This window comes from Salvelinus sp. IW2-2015, linkage group LG33, assembly GCF_002910315.2.
Source record: "Salvelinus sp. IW2-2015 linkage group LG33, ASM291031v2, whole genome shotgun sequence".
Lineage (NCBI taxonomy): Eukaryota > Metazoa > Chordata > Actinopteri > Salmoniformes > Salmonidae > Salvelinus > Salvelinus sp. IW2-2015.
The window spans coordinates 15937870-15960778 of record NC_036872.1 but is presented as its reverse complement, the minus strand read 5'-3'; the positions used below and the strand labels follow the sequence as shown (position 1 = coordinate 15960778).

General features: G+C 44.2%; 2 protein-coding genes across 2 annotated transcripts in view; both read right to left on the bottom strand.

The window, feature by feature from the left end:
• Window positions 1-6355, bottom strand: part of LOC111957773 (U5 small nuclear ribonucleoprotein 200 kDa helicase) — a 30739-nt gene extending 24384 nt beyond the window's left edge. Inside the window, exons 1-15 of the mRNA XM_023978759.2 lie at window positions 6038-6355; window positions 5471-5634; window positions 5186-5357; window positions 4817-5009; window positions 4541-4695; window positions 4280-4432; window positions 4104-4203; window positions 3873-4009; window positions 3624-3704; window positions 3271-3444; window positions 3001-3138; window positions 2672-2827; window positions 2354-2524; window positions 1978-2171; window positions 1727-1850 (exon numbers count right to left, since the gene is read on the bottom strand). Of these exons, the coding sequence (XP_023834527.1) occupies window positions 1727-1850; window positions 1978-2171; window positions 2354-2524; window positions 2672-2827; window positions 3001-3138; window positions 3271-3444; window positions 3624-3704; window positions 3873-4009; window positions 4104-4203; window positions 4280-4432; window positions 4541-4695; window positions 4817-5009; window positions 5186-5357; window positions 5471-5634; window positions 6038-6082 (2157 nt within the window). The 5' untranslated portion in view covers window positions 6083-6355. The remainder of the gene's footprint in view (window positions 1-1726; window positions 1851-1977; window positions 2172-2353; window positions 2525-2671; window positions 2828-3000; window positions 3139-3270; window positions 3445-3623; window positions 3705-3872; window positions 4010-4103; window positions 4204-4279; window positions 4433-4540; window positions 4696-4816; window positions 5010-5185; window positions 5358-5470; window positions 5635-6037) is intronic.
• A 996-nt stretch (window positions 6356-7351) lies between these two features.
• On the bottom strand, window positions 7352-14542 carry slc20a1a (solute carrier family 20 member 1a). The gene is made up of 11 exons (XM_023978770.2): window positions 14325-14542; window positions 12661-13366; window positions 12377-12517; window positions 12037-12122; window positions 11741-11837; window positions 9695-9814; window positions 9347-9559; window positions 8671-9151; window positions 8402-8587; window positions 8136-8220; window positions 7352-7868 (listed from the first exon to the last, which is right to left on the bottom strand). Exons 2-11 carry the CDS (start codon window positions 13010-13012, stop codon window positions 7713-7715), a joined length of 1917 nt encoding a protein of 638 aa, XP_023834538.1. The 5' UTR covers window positions 13013-13366; window positions 14325-14542; the 3' UTR covers window positions 7352-7712.
• Window positions 14543-22909: the final 8367 nt, after the last annotated feature.

The following is a 22909-nucleotide window of genomic DNA, read 5'->3' as shown; positions in this document are numbered from 1 at the left end:
CTTTTTTTGCACTGAAACATGTAAAAGAAATCCATCCTGGTGAAATGCAGGTTTTAACGAATTAAACAAAGAATATGATCTAAATGATCCGTCTCTGTGTGTAAAATAAAAAGTGGTTAATGTGAAACTAACTCACAGCTAAACAAATGTAAAGAAAGCAGTCCAATGTTATTTGTTGCCTAGACTTCACTGCAAATGACACTCAAGCCTTGAGAAAAAAACAATACATTAATATTGCAGTTAGTCATGACAGCCTTTATAATAGAACGTTTGTGACCACACACTTCTAAATATTACACTTGGGAAAAAAACATCTTAAGTAGAAATAGAATGAAACAAACAGGCATTCTATTTTTGCTCTAAGGCTACATATGTGCAAAAATAAAGTTCACCGAGTAAAAAATGTAATAATCCCCCCTCACTCATACACGTGTTAGTCAAGTTCAACCCAACAAAAGCAATATCTTTGGCCTACACTGCATTTTACACTTTGCCTGTGTACATCTGTTCTACAATGTGCCAGCACAGCATGATACCCTTTGTTGGCATAATTGATCTCTTTCAGGCAGAGTACACCTGGCATAACCCTTTTTATCCACTGTATTGAACAAGTGAGAAAGTGTGTGGTGTTCCTTTCACCTAGTGGCATCCAGTTTAAGCCAGGCCCAGCTCCAGCTACACTTGTTTAACAAGCAACATCTAATTTTTCATCTAATTCTCTCATTCTGAAAATGAACCACATACTGTAAAGGGAAAACATTAATTCACGATTGTAGTTAGTTAGCTAGTTAACATGTCACACAGATTGCCAGGGTCCAGTAAGCAACTAACACATAACTTGAGGAACGGCAAGGAGTCGTATAACATTACTAGTTAATATTATAGTGAATTGGTTAGGTTACTAACGTTAGCTCATCTGATGTAGTGTTAGTTAGCTAACGTTAGCTGTCTAACTTTATTAGTCTGATAATTTTCACACCATGAACTCAATTATTTGATCAGTAAAGTTGGCTAATGTTGCTCAACATTTCTCTGGCTAGCAAACGGATAATTTGATCCAGCTAGCAAGATACTTAACAATGCTAACAATACTTGTTCCACCACACTTTCTCCCTCACCTCAAACGTTCCAAATGCCAGTTGTTTTTCAGTTACAGCTCATGAAGTACGCTTCATCCCCTTCTCACCCCCGTCTCCGTGGTCAGGCTTCTCACCTACCTTAGTTATCGTTCAGGGGACGTGCTGCTGTAAGTTAACTGGTAAACTGCCTTTCAACTCTCCTGCTGTCTTTCCAGAGTGTGCGCTGATGCTGTAACTAGCCAATCTCTTCAGTCGCGTGCTGCATTCTGTTATGTGAACGACTGGCTGAGCCTTGGATACAGCCAGTATTGCTCCAAACGCGCATCACTAGTTCACATACAGCCAGTGGTCATCCAAAGCCCGCCCCCAAAAAAACTTTTCTCATCGGATCTACACGAATCACATAGGTCACCTATTTTGGATTCAAAACAGCAAATTTCGCAGAAAGGTGACTAGTTTGTATCCCTGTAAGAAGTGTGGTTTGGCGGGTCATGTTGTTTTGGAGGACACATGACTCGACCTTCGCCTCCCGAGCCCGTTGGGGAGTTGCAGCGATAAGACAAGATCGAAATCGGGGAGAAAAGGGGGTATAAAAAAACACAAAGAATTTAATAAAATAAAAGAACACGAGACTGAGCTGTCCTCACCTGGTTCTTCCCAGCATGCTCCATGATCTTCTCATAGACAATCTCATTCATGATCTGGAAGCGCTTGATGGCCTTCTTCTCAGTGATGCCCACATACGTCTGCTCCAGAGGCACTGGGCGGAAACTACCGGACAGAAAAGACTGTTAGCCTTATGCTGACAATGCAACCACTCACACGATAAAACCTGTTAAACTGAAGTGGGATTATGAGTGTGGGAGAGATTGTCCCTCCTTCCTGAGCCCTGGCTGACCTGTTGTCGAAGTAGAAGAGTCCCTTAGCGGGGTCCACACGCAGGCAGGTGGCCACGTCCTCGTAGTTTGGCAGGGTGGCACTGAGACCCAGCAGACGCACGTCCTCCTGGGTCAGCTCCACGTTGCGGATGGTCCTGGCCACCAGAGACTCTAGGACTGGCCCGCGGTCGTCATGCAGCAGATGGATCTCATCCTGACCATAAGACACACTCCGTTACATACAGTACTTACACCCAATGAGTTTAGAACTAGTTTGAAAAATAATGTAAAAGAATGTAAATGCTTGGGAAATGTAATAATGGGATGTTTGACTAAACACTCGAAGGATCATGCATGAGGTCCACAAGAGGGCCGTTTGAGAGTGTCTGTACTTACAATGATGATGAGGCGCACTAGCTGGGTGTAGGTGCGCTCGCCTCCTTTGCGCGTGATGATGTCCCATTTCTCTGGGGTGCAGACGATGACCTGGGTGGCATTGATCTCCTCTTTACACAGCTGGTGGTCTCCAGTCAGCTCAGACACTGTGATGCCGTAACTAGCCAGACGCTGGGATGGAGGGAGACAAGCAAAACTGATCAAACAGGACATTATGCCTTATGATTAATTATACAAACACAGCTTCCTTGGCAATTCATATCCTTGACAGCATTGAACACTGAGTTCTGACCCCATTGAAAGGACAACAAGTCTCACCTTACTAAAGTTCCCCACCATCTCCTGTACCAGCGAGCGCATCGGAGCAACGTAGATGATCTTGAAGTCGTCCAAGTTGATGGTTCCGTCCAGGTTGATGTGCTTGCCGATCTCCCTCAGCATTGCCATCAGGGCCACGTTGGTCTTGCCTGCCCCCTGGAGGCACCCAGGGGAAAAGACAGAGGGAGACCATACATAGTGATAAGTTAGAAAACATAACAGAGAGTTTGAAGGCACTTTCGAAACATATGCAACATGACAGCATGCTGAGCAGAGAGCAGTGTGTTGTGGGGAGAAGTATTATAATTGACCGTGGTTTATTTACTAACCGTAGGAGCGCACACAAGCAGGTTCTCGTCGGTCTCCATAGCAGTCTTGAACAGCTTGCTCTGGATGCGGTTCAGGGTTTTGAATCCTTCGAAACCTGCCTGGGCATACTTGGGAAGCTTCTCAATGGCCAACAGCACCTAATAACACAGTTAATAAATTAAGAGGCTTGGCAGAAAGTTCTTGAAAACAAGACCATTCACTTGCTAGAAGCCTCAGTACTGACTACAGCAAAAAATAAAACATTCACAGGCACGCACACAAACACACACCTCATCGTCAGCGAAGGGCTTGGGCTTGAGGGCAGGAACGTGCACCTCCTCGTAGCCTTTGCGCTGCTTGCGGAAGGACCCGTCTGGTAGCTGGCACCTCTTGTTGGCCATGAAGTGGCTTCCCTGGGTGAAGGCCAGGTCCTCCAGGTCCAGCAGTTGTTTAGGGGCCATGGACTGAGAGGGGGGGTAAATGATTCCAAGTTAGTATTTAGCATCAATGTATTCATATTAAATACGTGTGGAATTGCAACATGTGTGTCATGTTTGCGATGTATGTGCAAATCGTCTGTGTGCTACACAGTGGGTAGACGGGCTATATTAGTGTGTGCATTAATCATGGTTCTCCTCCTCACCTCTCCGTGGTCGATGTCCATAGACTCCAAGTCATTGTCCACACGAGACTTCCTCACTCTCTCCCTGCGAGATCGCTCCTCCTAAAGACATGGAACACCAGCCATTGTTTGAGACAAAGGGAACTAACATGAAATGTTAAGGCGATCATTTGTTTATTTATTTCAGTCTGTTCCAATATGTTTATATTACACAGTATAGAAACAATGATTTATCCAGTGATTAATGCAACAATGAAGATGGCATCTTACCCTAATAATATCCTCCTTCTCAGTCTCCTGCAGCTGGTAAAGAACCTTGGACAAGTCTGGATCTGCCTCCATCTTTCCTATAATCTTCTCCTTCTCTGCTTCGCTCTGAGCACTTGCCAACATGGTACAGTACTGGACTGTGAAGGAGGAGATAAATTGATTATGAGTGACCTTTCAAATTTGGCAACGCAGGCTGTGATGTTCGCCATTGTGGAAATGACAGGTACTCACTCATCCGCCGATGCTGCCGAAGGATTTTGATGAAGTCGAAAGTGTTGAATCCCAACAGTAAGACCAGCTGGTTCTCACATTCTCTGTCATCACTGGCCGTCTGTGGAATACAGAAACACAGAGTCAGTCAGAGACCAAGGCATCCGCACAGACACACTGAAACAAATAAAACACACCTTGAGGATCTCCAGAACCTCATCTGCTTTCTTCTGAGAGATGATGGCATCGTCATAGAAACGGCTGAGCTGACGCTGGAGCCAGAAGGCATCAATGTCACGAGGGTGCAGCTCCTTCTTCTTGGCTGTCATCACATCACCTGTCACACCAAGCTACAGGGGAACATGGAGACGCATTTCATTAGTGCAATGGTTAAAAAATACATTGTAGTTTAGTATGAACACTGATGTGTGTGTTGTCATGTAAACGAGGGGTCTTACGTTGGCTGTCAGGGTGCAGCCCAAGTCTGCTTCCTCTCCTTCACTCTCTTCATCTGAGCCATCATCTCGCACCTCCCCAAACTGGTCCTCATCACCCTCCTCCTCATCAGATTCAAACTGGACATTCACCCCATATGTTTCGTCAATGTTGTCATCTGTGTGTTGAAACATTGATTCATTTGAAGTGAGTACATAATACTAGCCTGAAATAAAGGCATGTTCCAGTTGAGTGAACATAATGTTAACATTCCTTCATCATTGTGTTCATTTCCTTACCCATGTTCTGCAGCTCCTTGTCACCCCCGTAGTCACTGATCTTCTTGCCCAGGTTGACCAGCACGTGGTAGCGTGTGTCATCTGCAGGCCCTAGTAGCTGCTCCACTTCACGCCGTCTCTCCTTGTCCCTCATCTTGTCATTCTTCAGCACAGCCAGCACCTCGTCAGCTGCTCCACACAGGATGTCTCTTGGCTGCGGAGACACAGACACACATCACAGGCATATTCAAGTCATCAATTGATTTGAATAGAACGTTGTTAATTCCACCAGTATATATTGTCTGCATAGTGTTCTTCAATCTTTTCAAATCAGTGACTCTTGAGACAGACACATAATTGCACAAGTGCCTTATTGGTTGTTTCTCTGACCTGATCGCCCAGGGCAGCTTGGATGAAGCTGAGAAGGACCTCGTAGGTCTCCCTAGTCTCCTTGGTCTTAGGCTTGTACACAATGCCCACCATCTCATCAATGCCTTCTGACAGGAGGGTGAAGCCCTTCATCTTGTTCATGTCGTGCCCGTCCTCATCTCTCTTCCTCCTCCTGCACAGATTAAAAGACAATGGTGGAAGGAAGAGTCATATGTGGGTTAGTTAGTCAAGAAGTGATTCAGACATGCACCAGGAAATAGACAATTTAGAGGCACTTGTAGTTACTTTGCCCGTTTCTCTCCTTGCATTGAAGGTTTGGTCCTCTGGGACTTGTCACCCATCTTGGTTCCCACCAACTTTCCCACCAGGGACAGCACCTCTCCCGTGGGCTCATCGCGCCTTGTGCGGTCAATGAGCGAACGGTCCGCTTGTAAGACCAAGTTGGAGTTCTATTATTGGACAAGAGACAAAAGGAGTAACTGTAATGCAATGTAAACTTCCCAACACCAAGTTATTCTTATGTTGGCTGGTTATACAGTTACTGAGGCACAAAAACAACTTATTTTGAGGAATTCGTGTTTCCCAACATTGGACAATCAACTGTCTAGCTAGCAGACTAACGTTGGTTCGCTAACTTGTCTCGCTAGCTAGCAACTGGTCGTGCAAGCACGGCTGGTTAGTAACCCGTAACTTTAGTCAGTTTTGGTTGTTAAAGTTAAGAGGCTGTGTCCAGCTACTCTAACTAAAGTTATATACTGCGAACTAGCTACATAGGCGCAACAAAACAATAGCCTGAGTGAACATATTTCCAAATAGTTAACGTTAGCTAACTTAGTTCAATTTCATACTCACCGCTTTGTATTCATACTGCAAGCTACGCGCAGTAACATCTGCCATTTTTGAATGAACGTAATAGCACTTTTGTTGTTCAACACTGGAAAAACGATGGCTAGTTTGCGGAGAAGCCCGCTAAGGTTGGCTAGCTCCACAGCCAATGTTGGTGTGCTTTAGATCAATAAATACAGATAAGCAGAAATGCTCTGTATCTATAGATATATGTATATATACACTTAGCGATACGCGATGTACTTTTTGTAAATAAAAGCGTTGGCCATACGTCCCGACAAACACGATGTAACAACAAGAGTCATTACTTCCGCTTCCGTCCGTGTTATAGGTCAAATTCGACGCTACATTTTCTTCTACAATGCCCTCTATCGACTCGTTGAAGCATCACCGCTCCAGCCAACTTTATTATTGCAATGATTTGGTTTTCTAGAATCTGAACTCTGTTAAGTGGGTTTAGCCTCCCCATATGTTAGTGCTGCGTCTGCTAAGAAATGATTTATTTTATTGCACATGCGGTATTGCACTCGCCCCACGAACTCACTCAACACAGTGTTCCTGGTCCATACCCCAGACTGTTCATTCTCAACCAGCACTGACTGTATTATTAGCCAGACTGGGCTTTGGTGGCAATTATATAATTGCAAGAGATCATATAGGTTTGTGAATACTGCCCAGCAAAGGCATAGCTAATAATTGGGCTGCTGAGCCATTCTTTAAAAAATTGGTAATGAAATTGCCTGCAGTTGCTCAATTCGCTTTGTGATTGTACATACTGCAATATAATAATATAGTTGTAGTGTATAGTCTAATCTCTATTGCACAGCCTATTTCATAGTCAACAAAATGATGTATTGCATTTTAAATCTATATGTAGGCTAGTGTGTGTATCATCTCCTGGATCTTTTCCATCACTAAATACTTACATACCTGTGCGGCAGATCACCTCAGTCCCACTCACGGTCAAATTATCTGAACACACACACACCAGCCTACATATAGATTTAAAATACTGTCCAGTGGTATCCACTATTTCATTATGATCCTCTAGATGTTTATCACCCAAGTGCCGCACATAGCATAAATGTTTGTAATCTGGCAACCTTGATTAAGTGAATGAAAGACTAGAATAATCTACATTTTATGAGGATTACAATGTCTCTGTATTGTATGTGCCTACGCAAATCATGACAGAGGTTATTGATCTATTATTTCTTCAAACTAAATATAAATTGACTATTTAAAATGAATTGTCTACGTTTTTACTGCATTGTATTTTCTTGCTGGTAAGTGTCCTGACATTAGAACCCCAACAACAAATGGGTTAGTAATGTCATTTTATTTTGAATCAAATTTTTTATTAGAAACACCATTGGAGGGACACCTCCTAGTTCTTCTGTAAACTAGACATTTTACAATTTTTCAAACAATTCATTACATGATAGATAGATGATCAACATTACATAGTAATCAACTTCAATGATGCTGAATACATGTGTATAAAGAAACAAAGAAACAGAGTCAGGACTTGATATGTACAGATAACATAAACATGCTGAAACACACATTTTTCAACACAGTTTTAAACTATGGTCAGTGAGAAAACAACAGTATCCCCGGCTGCAGTGTAGTAGACCCTCGTCAGGGGTGAAGGCAATGTCATCCCAGGTCCATTTGAACCTCACAGGATAACATAGGTGAAGAGAGCCATGATGGCAGCACTGATGAGCCCAGAGATGGGGACGGTTACAAACCAGGCGATGAAGATGTTCCTGAAGAGACGCCAGTCAACAGCCTTCCTGGAGCGCAGCCATCCAACAGCAACCACAGAGCCCACCTGAGTGAGCATAATAGAAACAACTTTACTCAACACTATGCACAGGTTCACACTGGTTTCTACCGGCTCACACTGGTCAATGAATGAATGAATGAATAAATGAATGAATTATTACTTATTAACATGTCATGCGACTCCTCCGTTATGTTGTTATAAAACACACATTTTCCAAAATATTTTCTAACATTGATTTAGCACTATAGACAGTTTCTTGTTGTTAGGCTAAGAAATTGGACAGACTCATCTATACATTTAAAGTTGAATTACCTTGCAGTGAGTTGTGCTAACAGGGAGACCAATATTGGAGGCCACTACCACTGTGAGCGCTGAGGACAGTTCAATGCTAAATCCACTGGAGGAAGCAAATAAGATTCACAAGAGATTATACAGTATACTGTGTAATACGATACAAGAGTACAATGAATGATATTCATACTGAATAAACATTGGGAGTTTGAACAATGTGATATGTTGTTGTATTGGCCCACAGACTTACGTAAAACACAGATATTCAGTTTGAGTGCATGGCATACCTGGAGGGGGTGATTGGGGTGAGGTCCTTGCCCATGGTCTGGATCACTCTGCGTCCCCACACCCAGAGCCCAGCAGTGATGCCCACTCCTCCATACAACAGCAGCCAGATAGGTGTGGGGGCATTGGACACCACAGAGCCACTCTCAAACACCAGCCACAGGGCCACCAGAGGACCAATCGCATTACTGAGAGAGAATAACAGCCTATAATCAGCCTATGATAATTCACAGACAGTAATTATTTCTCTATATTCTCTATCCTAGCATACCTGACATCATTTCCTCCATGGGCGAAAGAGCCGAAACAAGCGGTGAGGATCTGGAGGAACCGGAAGAGATGTGTGACCTCTGGCCGGTCCACCTCCAGCTCATCCTCCTCTTGGAGTATGTCCTGGCCAGCCTCCAGTGTCAGCCCCACAGCCCCTGCCTCCTCCTTAGCCACTGTGCCACCATCTGCTACTGCCGAGCAGTAGCTGTTGTAGCTGTCCAGCCGCGATCTCCTCCGCTGATCTGCTAGCTCTCCCTCCTTGTATCTGGGGTCCCCATGGATGCCATAGATGGCCAGGGTGTAGGAGGTGTAGCTGTTGTTCCGCCGTATGGGCCGTCCATCGTCGTCACCAATGCAGTCACCCACCTTAGCTAGGTGAAGCTTGTGCAGCAGGTCTTTGTAGAGCCCTGAATCCTTGTGTACAGTGTGAGCCTGACCACTGTGTGGGTCTGTGATGGTCATGGGGCCCATGCCATTAATACCTAAGAGGGATAACAAGCAACAATACATTCAGTTCAAACAATACAGATGAGTGTACAAATACTATAATACTTACTTTAGTAATGTAATAATATTATAATACTTTATCTATATAAAATGTATACATTTACAAATAATGTATTGTGCCCTAATTAAAATGGTCACTAGCCACTTGCAACAAAGTAAGGGGATCTCACCGCTGCTAGCGCCTAAGTCTTTGGTGTCCATGTTGCTGTCCAGATCAGCCTCCTCTGAACCTCCAATCTTAAAGGCCGCCCTTTTCTCATAGGCTGGTGGTGTCTGGGGAACAGAGTCACAAGGTTGAATTGTGGAGGGATGCTCCTGTAGGGCAGGTTTGGAAGGGGTCTTCTCCATCAGTGGAGTCATACAGGGGCTGGAGGCAACTTTACCTGGTTGACAAACAGGCAGAAAGGGAGCAATCAGGATTATCTTCATATCAGTCAATTCCCTTTAAATCAACACAAGTTTGAAGTCCAGTATTTATTTTTTGCAAATTAAAGAAAAAGTATAGCAATGCCACTTACGCCTGATCTTCTTTTTGAGCCGTGGACAGACGAAGAACCACACGACCAGGCCTGTGACGAGGGCGCAGCCTAGCGATATGAGCAGTGTTACCCACCATGGCATTTTGTTGAACCCCAGCACTATGTACACGACAAGGGAACAAAGAACAGAATGCTCAGAGGACGCTTTCACTAAAACATGTACCCTCCACATAATCCAAGGTCATCATACACAGCACCTGCCATGGGAATGTCAACATTTCCCACTGTATTTTATCACAATCATAGCAACAAAATTCTGCACAAAACATCGAACATATCTCAGTTTACATTCGTAGTTGGGTTAGATGCCTTTTCTAAAATTAGAAATGGTACATAACTCAGTAATTTGAATAAAATAGAAAGTGACCTTTTCATTTAAGTTATGCCAGTGTCCAGTACACTATTGAGTGTACTGGACACTGGCATAACTTGTGCCTTCAAAGTCCTTTTTGATAATCACTAGGATGGTACAAACCAAATGACCCCTCTTGCTGTCCTTTCTTGGTAGTTTCTATGCCCCTGCTTACTTCATGATCACATGAGATGGGAGACACGTGGTAGAATTTCTTGAGAAATGTTTAACTTTCAGCTAAGCTGTTTGTGTACGTCCTCAGAGATTAGCAGTATCAGACAGAGGACATGCTCTGCACAACAGATAATGGGAGTCAGACAGGCGCTGTGGCATAGTGATTATGTGATTTAGGGTCACTTTAAAATAGGCCAGTGCATTACTATGTACCAATCACTAGTAATTGTTTTTACTTTTTTGTTTCCTACTTATTAACATATGTTTATACTATATGGTTAGTAACACCATTTTCATCAAATACTTACCTGTTTAATCCGGTAGAGAATGAAATGTAACAGACTAATGTATGGCTAACTAGTAAATGTAATTAAGAGATGCTCTTTCAAAGTGTCTCATAGTGGTATATGAAGCAAAAGAAGATGTCTAGCTCTGCCTATTTTAATGAAGACTTGACAGAAGTAAAAGAGAGGGAGCCAAACACCAGAGACGAACAATAAAAATATACAGGATGGCAAATGCTGTAATGTAGTGACATTGAATCTCCTACTGCCATAGATACAGCAAGAGGCTCCCAAGAGAACACTTCTTATCTTCTCAATCAGGGTTCTCCCAACCCTGTTCCTGGAGAGCTACCCTCCTGTAGGTTTTCGCTCCAACCCCAGTTGTAACTAACCTGATTCAGCTTATCAACCAGCTAATTATAAGGTGCGCTAGATTAAGGTAGGAGTGAAAACCTACAGGACGGTAGCTCTCCAGGAACAGGGTAGGAGAGCCCTGCTCTCAATGATACTACATCCAATTGTGTGGTTCTGATTACGTGTGTCTGTTGGAATGAGTGAGATTATCAGCATCAGTTGTGATACTGTGAGTGTCTGAGAAACAGAAAAAGTGGGCAAGTGTATGTGAAAAGAGTATGTGGGCAAGCATTAAAATGAGTGTGGTAAAAATGATTATCCTGCTAAATGAGCAATACCATACAAAATAGCCTATATATTGCTGTCTATGTGTGCTGAATGTGTGCTGTGTGCAGGGGTTATGGTGTGTATTAATCCTTGACATACACCGGCCTGCAGCCTTCAGTGAAGGGCCCAGGCCAGTTGACTTCTTGAAAAGTTCAGCCCTGCAAGTGAAACACAAAGGAGTGGCAATGTCCCATTTAATATCCATATTTCTCTCAGTGGCTCATTCAACTTGAAAATAAAATTGTTTCCAAAACACAGTATAAGAAATGTCATTGCAGAGGTTCTGACAGCGGCATGCTTGCTTTTCTAAGATTCAGGTAGTTAAATATGCTGAATGACAAAACATAGGAGTGAAATATTTACAGATGTCATCAAAGCAGACTTCTTGGTGCCTCCAGTGACACTTTAATAAGGCATCAAGCGTGCTCCAGGGGTGTCAATGGTCCCTGCATTAGTGCTGTGAGAAAGCGTTTTGAGAGGATGAAGTAGGTGGTGTGTATGTGTGCATTGTGACAGAGTGTGTATTGTACTCACAGGGGGCTCCAGTGAACATGATGGAGAACAGGTTGATGGCCATGGTGATAGCATAGAAGACAGGGAGAGCTCTCAGGCCGTTGGGAACAGGGTCCTCCTGGGGAAGACAGGATGGGTAAGGTCTGACTCGGAGTACATAGCTAAGGATCTCTTCTTAAATATCACTGTTATTTCATATATTCCTCAGATACTCCCCATGTTGTGTTGAAACAGTCATTTCATACTACTACATTCACTCCCCAAGGGAAAGTTGAAGCACTATAAACAATAGTGAATTACAGGTTTATCCATCTTACCTTATTCAGGATGAATTTACGAACAAAATAGAAGAGAACTGCTGACATGATGCCTGACAGCAGAGGTGAGAGGAACCAAGATGCCACTACAGAGAGAAAATAGGGGTATTTTAAAAGAGAATCCTTTCAATGCATATTTCAATGAGTCTCTGACCAACACTATTCATCAACACTTTCCTTAACACAGACATATACAATGCATTATGATACAGATATAACACATTGTAATACTTGTCATAAGCAATGCATACATGTCACCCTTTTAATAGTCTTGTCATCTCACAATTATAATTTCTGAGCAAGTCCCTATTGCAGAATATCTCCACAGTCATTTAAATACCAATGCGTAGTAGCTCCATCCATTTGACCCCGTGATGACCTTTGGCTACCATGGAGAAACCAAGTGTCGCACCCACAATACAGTGGGTTCCAGATATAGGGAGCTTCAAAAATGAAGCGGTCAGTTGCCACACAGCAGAACCTGTAGAACACAAGGATGAACAAAATCCTAATTGGTTGCCCTTTTCAAAAGGATATCAACAAATTCCATTGAGACCTTTCGAATCAATATAGCATGCAAGGAGTTTCGGAACTCCTAACAGTGACCATCATATAAGCACTCACCAAACATGGCACTGATGGAGCCTGCCATCAGCACGTGTTCGGAGCCATTGTACATGTTCACATCGATGATGCCCTTGCGGATGGTCTCGCTGACTTTGGCCCCCAGCAGCATGGAGCCCACTGTCTCAAAGATAGTGGCCAGGATGCAGGCCTGCCGTAAGGTGACCACGCCAGAGCCCACCGCCGTGCCAAATGAGTTGGCCACATCATTGGCCCCCACAGAGAAGGCCAGGATGAAGGCAATGACAAAGCCCAGGATCAGTAGCCACAGGTAGCCTGACATATCGCTTGAATAGGCCGCGGTAGCTAAAGTGGTGGCTGCTGCGAGAGATGCTCTAGTGGTAGACTCCATTGCAAAAAAACGTGTGTGTTTGAATCTCAAAACTAAATTCTAAATATTAGGATAGTTTCAAAATTACTTAACAATGCTTTCCGAGATTATATGATTAATAAATAATGAGGTATATTGCTTCTTTGGAATTCAATAAATAAATGTTTCAGGTATCCTGCCTCAAATCAAAGAATATAGCTATTTTCTTACTCCTTTCCGAGCTCTGTTCAATAAGCGGCTAATGGGAAGGGTAAAACAATATTTGTTATCTAAGTATACAAAGCTGGTTTGAGAGTTTTCTTAGACACTGTGATGATATGCAAAGGACATCCATTGTGTGGTAGCCTCAGCAGGTGGTTGATGATATACAATGTTCTGCAAAAAAACAACCAAAAAGATTAATCCACCACACTGAATCAGAAGATATAAAGCATTGTTTAATTTCAGCATTGAACACTAATTACATACTTGAAGTGACATAAACATATTAGACCAGGAGTTAACAGACAGGACCAAAACAGTCACTATGGATCAGCAGTGTTACAGCATGTCTGCTGACAGATCAAAGTCAATATGGATACAACTTGGGTGGGGTCAAATTAATGACCATTGTATGTGTGAAAAAAAAGCAGACAGAACTACTGTTTTGTAATTTTTGACATTTGATAGTAATCCATTCTCTCCACCATGCTCACTGGCGCAGTCTCTGTCTAGCTGACCTATTGACTTTAACATTAGTGAACTGTCTGGGCTTCTTTTACAGTGGCCTTTCATTTGTGAACTAAGAGCACATCCAAGAATTGGTGGGTTAACCATGGTGTGAATCATTACCCTAAGGAGTCTATGTTTTGTACTGTAATTTGAGAGATGGTACTTTAGAAATCATGTATGATGGCTCAAATTGAATTTAAATCGCTGAAATAATACAGTATAAAAGTAGTCTTTCTGGAGGCCTTCACAAGTTGTCAGTGAACATACACTAACATAAAAGTAACATACTTATATAATAAATGAGCACAAAAGTAGATTTCAAGCACTTCAAGAGCAGTGTTATTTGATTTAGTGAGGCCTTATCCATGAATGCTACATAAAGTTATTATAGACTAACACAGTAAAAGTGGTCTTATGCAATAGGCCGACTAGGCAACCAGAAAATTCTGTATCTTGCATAACCTGCAATGAATAACTGCCTGGTTAGGCTGCTTCACGTGTGCTTTATACTAAAACCAGTTATGAAATTAAAACAAGTGGAACATAAAACCATCTTAGAGTAGTAGCCTTTTAATTGTCCAATTCTGAAAACCATAAGAGGAACAAGTTGCTTGAAACTCACCAATAATGTGTTAAAAAAGTGTCTCTCCGAAGGCTGGCACTCCACTGTTCCTGTTGCAATAAGTAGGTGACATTGAAAAGACTGCGCGTAGCCTGTGTGTCTAGGAAGCAAGCATCCGCAGTATCCTGTCACTTGTCCACTTGTAGGCTAAACAGTCATCGGAGGAGAGGTCTATATCAAGTGGCGCTGCCAGTGTTGTTATATGTTAAATTGCTTGTTGGCTTATATTTGTTCGGCAATGGGTGGAGAGTAGCCTAACGGCTCATGCGCACGCACGTTCAGTTCTAATCATAAGACCGTAGCCGCCAGAGGCAAAGCTTAATAGCCTGTTTACAGGAAACATCAATTGCAGCTCCTTTAGCAAAAGGCACACCTTTTTCAGATAACTAGACCATTTTCTTCAAGGCGTTGTGTATCATCTAAATTAGGCCTATTACTTAATTGTTTGATAATCAAATCAGAGTTTCAAAGCATGTTCTACATCGTTTTTAGTGATGCTGCTCTCATGAGCACTACAACTCATGGGATGCAGAAAGTAAATATCATGGCCCATCTTCCAGTGTATGCGCATGTGTTTATGATTAGTGCTGCAAAATCAACCAATTTCGATGCATGTTGCTTTCTACAACAACAAAAAAACACTTTTATTTTACAGGCTAGGCTATACTCCTGGAGTTAATTAATCAAAATTAACGTGTCTATAGTGGTGTAAAGTACTTCAGTAAAAATAATTTAAAATACTACTTAAGTCGTTTTTATGGGTATCTGTACTTTACTTTACTATTTATATTTTTGACAACTTCTACTTTTACTTCACTACATTCCTAAAGAAAATAATGCACTTTTTAATCCATAAATTTTCCCTGACACCCAAAAGTACTCGTTACATTTTGACTGCTTAGCAGGACAGGAAAATGGTCCAATTCACACAGTTATCAAGAGAACATTCCTGGTCAACCCTACTGCCTCTGATCTGGTGGACTCAGTAAACACACAGGCTTGTTTGTAAATTATGTCTGAGTGTTGGAGTGTGCCCTGGCTATCCATAAATAAATAAAAAACAAGAAAATAGTGCCCTCTGGTTTGATAACTATAAGGATAAAATATTGTTTTTTATTTATTTGAGCAATTATCTTTACTTTTGATAGTTAAGTATATTTTAAACCAAATACTTTTAGACTTTTACTCAAGTAGTATTTTACTGGGTGACTTTCACTTTTACTTGAGTCATTTTCTATTAAGAGATCTTTACTTTAGTATGTGAATTGAAGTATGGATGTCGTTTTTTTCTAACAAAGAGGTTGAATATGTGTCCAAAACAATTAAAATATGTCCTAAATCTCCTAGATATAGGACAGACACTTCCAAGCCTTATTCCTTATTTATAATTTGAATGTCTTTTTTGCCATTTATGAATGTGTTATTCAATGTGTTTCTATGGGCTATAGTATGGCTTAGACTTTTAGAGGTTAAAGAAGGATTTTAAGCCTTGAGACATGGATTGTGTATGTGCTATTCAGATGGTTAAATGGGCAAGGTAAAATATTTAAGTGCCTTTGAATGGGATATGGTAGAAGGTGCCAGGAGCACCGGTTTGTGTCAAGAAATACAATGTTGCTGGGTTTTTCTTGCTCAACATTTCCCCGTGTGTATCAAGAATGGTCCACGACGCAAAGGACATCCAGCCAACTTGACACAACTGTACGAAGCATTGGCCAGCATCCCTGTGGAACGCTTTCGACACCTTGTAGAGTCCATGCCCCAATGTATTGAGTCTTTTCTGAGGGCAATATTAGGAAGGTGTTCCTAATGTTTGGTATACTCAGTGTATTGTCTCTGCACATCAGCACTATGCGGTCACTTTAAAAGTCTAGGGGTCAGGTCAACCTCCAATTAACTATTAATCACCTTTTCTGTGAAATTCACATAGGAAGTCTGCAGGCCCATGTTAGTCAGCAGAATTTGCCCAGGTTTGAATTGCAACATTGCCCTCAAAACTGCTGATGGCTTCCCTTTAAACATCACTAATTATTTGGAACTCTGTGGTGTTAAAGTTGTGGTAGTTGAAGTGCATGTGATCTAAACCTTTTAGTCAGCATTTATGTGATCCGTTTGCCCCTCGGATGGAACTTTTTGACCCATCAAAAGCATTTGGAGGTGGGCCAGGAAGACAGAGCTGATGATTCTCTAACTGAAGTCCTGATAACCGTGTAATTTTTCTATTGATACTGCACATACAGTACAGTGCCTTCGTAAAGTATTCAGACCCCTAACTTTTTCCACATTTTGTTAGGTTAGAGCATTTTTTTTTCTCTCAATTTCCACACAATACCCCATAATAGGGCGGCAGGTAGCCTAGTGGTTAGAGCGTTGGACTAGTAACCGAAAGGTTGCAAGATCGAATCCCCGAGCTTAGAGCGTTGGACTAGTAACCGAAAGGTTGCAAGATCGAATCCCCGAGCTGACAAGGTAAAAATCTGCCGTTCTGCCCCTGAACAAGGCAGTTAACCCACTGTTCCTAGGCTGTCATTGAAAATAAGAATTTGTTCTTAACTGACTTGCCTAGTTAAATAAAGGTAAAATTAAAATAAATAAATAACAAAGCAAAAACTGGTTATACATTTTTGCTAATTTATAAAAAATGTATGGAAATATCACATTTACATAACTATTCAGACCATTTACTTAGTACTTTCTTGAAGCACCATAGACAGAGATTACAGCCTCAAGTCTTCTTGGGTATGACGCTACAAGCTTGGCACACCTGTATTTGGGGAGTTTCTCCCATTCTTCTCTACAGAACCTATCAAGCTCAGGTTGAACGGGGAGCGTTGCTGCACAACAATTTCAGGTCTCTCCAAAGATGTTCGATCGGGTTCAAGTCCGGGCTCTGGCTGGGCCACTCAAGGACATTCAGAAACTTGTCCCGAAGCCACTCTTGCGTTGTCTTGGCTGTGTGCTTAGGGTCATTGTCCTGTTGGAGGGTGATCCTTCGTCCCAGTCTGAGGTCCTGAGCACTCTGGAGTGGGTTTTCATCAATGATCTCTCTGTACTTTGCTCTCTGTACTTTTGCACCACCATGCATCACCGTAGGGATGGTGCCAGGTTTCCTCCAGACGTGACGCTTGGCATTCAGGCCAGCATTCAGGCCTCTGACATGCATTGTCAACTGTGGGACCTTACCAAACATCATGTCCAATCAATTGAATGTACCACAGGTGGACTCCAATCAAGTTGTAGAAACATCTCAAGGATGATCAATGGAAACAGGATGCACCTGAGCTCCATTTCGAGTAGCAAAGGGTCTGAATACTTATGTAAATAAGGTATTTCTGTATTTTGCTTTGTCATTATGGGGTATTGTATGTAGATTGATGAGGAACTTGTTTTATTTAATACATTTTAGAATAAGACTGTAACGTAAAAAAAAATTGGAAAAAGTCAAGGGGTCTGAATACTTTCTGAAGGCACTGTAAATGTTCAATTAAAGTGATAAACAAATTGTGAATACACTGAAGACATGAGGTCAGTGTGCACTTACTAGTTTTGCTTCCTCCATTGTCCAACTGCCACATACTGGGCTAAAACCAGTGATCCTCTGCTTAGCAACACACGTAACTACCCTCCTTGACAACATTCCAACGGTTATATCTAATGTAATTTGATTTGATAGCTCCATCCCCAACATTTCAAGCTTGCTGTGGAATGAGCTTACGATACCATCTTATTAACTCCGTTACAGAGACAAGAGTGTGAACAAGTGTGTGACAGAAGCTTGGACATCTTTTGTGTGATGTTTCTGAAATGGAAAAGCATGTAGGGATTTATTTACCCCCTTTTACACAAAGAATAATCAAACACAGGAGATTACAGTGGGAAGATAGAAGAGATTACATTTTTTATTTTATTTTTTATTTTTTTTGTTAAATTTTATCCCCTTTTCTCCCCAATTTTCGTGGTATCCAATCGCTAGTAATTACTATCTTGTCTCATCGCTACAACTCCCGTACGGGCTCGGGAGAGACGAAGGTCGAAAGTCATGCGTCCTCCGAAGCACAACCCAACCAAGCCGCACTGCTTCTTAACACAGCGCGCCTCCAACCCGGAAGCCAGCCGCACCAATGTGTCGGAGGAAACACCGTGCACCCGCCCCCCTCGGTTAGCGCGCACTGCGCCCGGCCCGCCACAGGAGTCGCTGGAGCGCGATGAGACAAGGATATCCCTACCGGCCAAACCCTCCCTAACCCGGACGACGCTAAGCCAATTGTGCGTCGCCCCACGGACCCCCCGGTCGCGGCCGGCTGCGACAGAGCCTGGGCGCGAACCCAGACTCTGGTGGCGCAGCATAGCACTGCGATGCAGTGCTCTAGACCACTGCGCCACCCGGGAGGCCCCAGAAGAGATTACATTTGTAAAAGTTTTGCAAGTTATACTTTTTAGTGCTACGTCTACTCCCTCTCCCCTGCTCCGGCGCTCGACATCACAGGTCTAGTCACCAGGGGTCCGGCAACCCATCATTACGTGCACCTGGCAACCCATCATTACGCACACCTGGCAACCATCATTACGCACACCTGCGCCTCATCATCAGGCACACCTGGACTTCCTCACTTCCCTGATTACTTCCCCTTTATCACTCTATCACTCTGTTGTATCACCCATCAGGCAGGATCGTCCCTGTGTTCATGTTCAGACACTACTCTTGTGCTTGTATTCTCGCTATGTTCGTTCATATTAAACTCACCGACTGCACCTGCTTCCTGACTCCCTGTGTCTTTGTTACAGAATACTGACTCACAAAATAGAAGCAGCAGCCAACCGAGACATCTCCCAGATGGTCAATGAACAGGAAGATCTGCTTCGCCAACACCACGACCAGCTGGCACAACTGGCGACGGTGATGGATGAGGTCCTCCGCGTTCTTCAACATCTAGATCTTCCTCAAGAGCCGTCACCTCCAACAATCGAAGGATCCTCTACCATGAGTCGAGCCAGCACGTCAGCCCATTCAGCAGGCCACCCAGACAAATGACTCCATCCAAATGTCGTAGCTTCCTCCTCCAGTGTTCCCTCTATTTCACTCATCAGATGGGAGCTACTACCACCGAGAGGTCCAAGGTTGCCACAGTTATTTCACTGCTGACTGGACAGGCGTTGGAGTGGGCTACAGCCGCCTGGGGGAGCGGAGAGGAGGAGCTGGGTTCCTATGAGAGGTTTATGGCTCTGTTCAACGGAGTCTTCATCACCTCTCTCCCTCCTTTGTTGACCGTTCTGATTCAGAGCCTACATGTCTCCCTGCGACTGAGCGACGCCGTTGGAAACAGCTGGGGCTCTGTCCGTATTGTGTTCAGGAGGGGCACCAGCTTCAATTGTCTGCTACATCCCAACTCGAGATCCACTGGAGCAGAGGGACGGTCCCATGATCATCCGTCTCCTGGGATAGGTGTGAGTATTCCATCACTTTCCACCGAACCCTTTTAGTACCGATTTTCATCAGCTGGCTTTCCCTTGTTTCTACAATTCTAGTAGATTCCGGGTTCCGCGGGGACTTTCATTGACCCGGCCTTGCTTCCTCCCTTAACAAAACCTCTTAATTTCCTTAATTTCCGGTTCAAGCTCTGTATAATCGACCACTGGGATCTGGGACAATCACACACATCACAGCACCACTCACCATCACCATGGGACCCCTGCACCAAGAAAGCCTTCCCTTCCTTAAGGCACCCGTACACAAAGTCATCCTTGGCCTCCCGTGGCTCCAACGCCATAACCCCTCCATCTCCTGGTGGAGAATGGAGATTACTGCCTGGGCACCTGGATGTCGGAAGACCTGCTTTCCCTTACCCTGTGTTTCCACGTCAGTTGAGTGTCCTGTGGATGCCCTTCAGGTCGACATCCCGGAGGTTTACCAGGATCTCCGGGAGGTCTCCCTTCACATTGCCGCTGAGACTATGCCATCGACCTGCTAGCAGACTCTGCGCCTCCGCGCAGCCGCATCTAACCCCTGTCGGTGGTTGAAACCAAGGTTATGGAGGAGTACAACCAGGATGCTCTCCAACAGGGTTTCATCTGCCCATCCACCTCCCCAGCATCGGCAGGCTTATTCCTCGTGGCCAAGAAGGAGGGTGGTCTATGTCTGTGCATCGACTAGAGGTCTTAATTCCATCACCACCAAGTACCGCTACCCTCTCCCGTTGGTGACAGCCGCCATCAAAAAGCTCTGCGGGCCCGAATTTTTACTAAACATTCCCAACCACCATAAAGGGACTACAATAGTTTTTGGCGTTTGCCAATTTCTACCACCGCTTCATTAAGAACTTCATCTCCATCGCCTCTCCTCAAGGGTCATCTCCGTAAGTTGGTGTGGAATACTACAGCCAATGAGGATTTCCGCCTACTGAAGGGGCGTTTCACCTCCGCCTCATTGCTGAAACACCCAGATCCTACGCTGCCCTTCGTGGTGGAGGTGGATGCCTCAGAAATGGGCGTGGGGCCTGTCTTGTCACAACGCCAAGATAACCCACAAATTATATCCATGTGAATATAACTTTAAAAACTGTCTCCTGCATAGAGGAACTATGACGCGGGCGACCGGGAGCTCCTGACAATGAAGTTGGCACTAGAGGAGTGGAACAACTGGCTGCAGGGCGCCAAGGACCCATTTCTCATTCTCACCGACCATCGGAACCAGGAGTACATACGGACAGCGAGGCGGCTGAACCCAAGCCAAGTAAGGTGGGCCCTTTTCTTTGCTAGATTTAACTTCACTCTGTCCCAGGTTCAAAGAACATCAAGGCTGATGCCCTTTCCCAACTCCACGATTTGGGAGAGGTTCCTGTCCTGAGTGCACCCATCATTCCGCCCTCCCGAATCAATGCGCCGTGCATTGGGACGTGGACATCCGCCAGGCTCTGGAAAGGGAACCCGCGCCTGCTACCTGCCCTCCAAAGCGCACCTACGTTCCCACGGAGGTAAGGGATTGGCTGTTGACCTGGGCGCACACATCCCTTGTCGCTGGATACCTAGGTATCACCTGCACCATTCAATCTATCTTCGCTAAGTACTGGTGGCCCACCTTGGTGCAGGACGTCGCTCATTATGTCAACTCCTGTGTCAACCAAATTTCCCCTGCATGCTCCAGCAGGAAAACTCCTTCCCATTCCCGTGCCTCAGCCTTGCTCTCATCTGTCCATTGGAAAGATTCTCTAAATCATGCCATTTTATCCCTGTCTCTGGTCTCCCTACCGCTCTCCAGGTCACTGTTCCAGCAGGTCTTTCGGCACTATGGCCTTCCGGAGGACATCGTCTCCACGTGGAGAGCCTTCGTGGAGAAGCTGGGGGTCACGGTCAGGCTCACTTCCGGGTACCGACCTCAGTCCAACGGCAGGTGGAGAGGATGAACCAGGAGCTGGTGAGATTCCTTAAGAGTTACTGCCATGACCGGCAGTGGGTCCGGTTCCTTCCCTGGGCAGCGTACGCCCAGAATTCACTTTGTCACTCCAGTGCGTTGTGGGGTAGCAGCCGGCCCTGGCTCCGTGGACCCCGAGCCAGACCGAAGCTACTGCGGTGGACGAGTGGTTCCGGCACGCAGAGGAGGTTTGGAACGCTGCCCATGTGAGGCTCCAAATTGCTGCTGCCGCCTAAAGGAGCAGGAGGACCGCCACCTCAGTGAGACTACAGTGTTCCATCCTGGTGATCTCGTCTGGCTCTCCACCAGGAACCTCCCGCTCTGCATGTCCTGCCGGAAGCTCAGGCCCCAATGTGTGGGGCCATTCAAAGTCCTCTGGAGGGTCAATGAGGTAATATACTGAGTGTGTAATGTCATGTCTACCCCCGCTCCGGTGCTCGACGTTGCCTATCTACTAACCACCGGTCCTGTCAACCCATTATGCACACCTGGCAACCATCATTACACACACATGCGCCTCATCAGGCACACCTGGACTTCATCACTTCCCTGATTACTTCCCCTTTATCTAGCACTCCGTTGTATCACACATCAGGCAGTATTGTTTCTGCGTTCATGTTCTGACGCTACTCTTGTTCTTGTATTCTCAAAGGTCGTTCATATTAGACTCACCGACTGCACCTGCTTCCTGACTCACTCCGTCTTCGTTACACATTGCTGAAGCTAATAATATTATCAATGGAATGTTAATACCATAAGGGTGAACAACTGAACAGACTAGATCCAGCAATGATTGCTGGATCTCTTGTAAAGGTGTATGTAATTTTCCAAACAATCTGTGATCCAATATACATTTTGAAACTCCTTCAATTTGACCCTCATGTGTTTTGTATCGTTGTTTCTGCTTTGTTGTGTGTGTGTGTGATGCATGTTTCTCCTCAACCTACAACCATTTTGTTGTGTATACATTATGTGTTTAGCTGGCTTCAGGCTCTTGAAAGGCTGTGATTTAGAGTGAACAGTGAAAAGATCTGAATGAAAAGCTCTCTACGAGTTTGTCCAATCTCTCTGCAAGTGTCAGACTTGTTCGGGCCTTTTCTTTTTCTAATTTAAGAAACTTTAGCATCACATAATGTTGTCTGTTATTCGTTACCACACTCAATTCTTAATTTGGGAA

What these genes read in the sequence shown, in the direction of transcription:
- slc20a1a (XM_023978770.2), bottom strand. Translation starts at nt 13,012, where the DNA reads ATGGAGTCTACCACTAGAGCATCTCTCGCAGCAGCCACCACTTTAGCT. An exon ending in AGACTTAGGCGCTAGCAGCG is followed by an intron (nt 9,152 to 9,346) that starts GTGAGATCCCCT and finishes TATCCCTCTTAG; the next exon opens with GTATTAATGGCATGGGCCCC. An exon ending in ACCCCAATCACCCCCTCCAG is followed by an intron (nt 8,221 to 8,401) that starts GTATGCCATGCA and finishes TGCTTCCTCCAG; the next exon opens with TGGATTTAGCATTGAACTGT.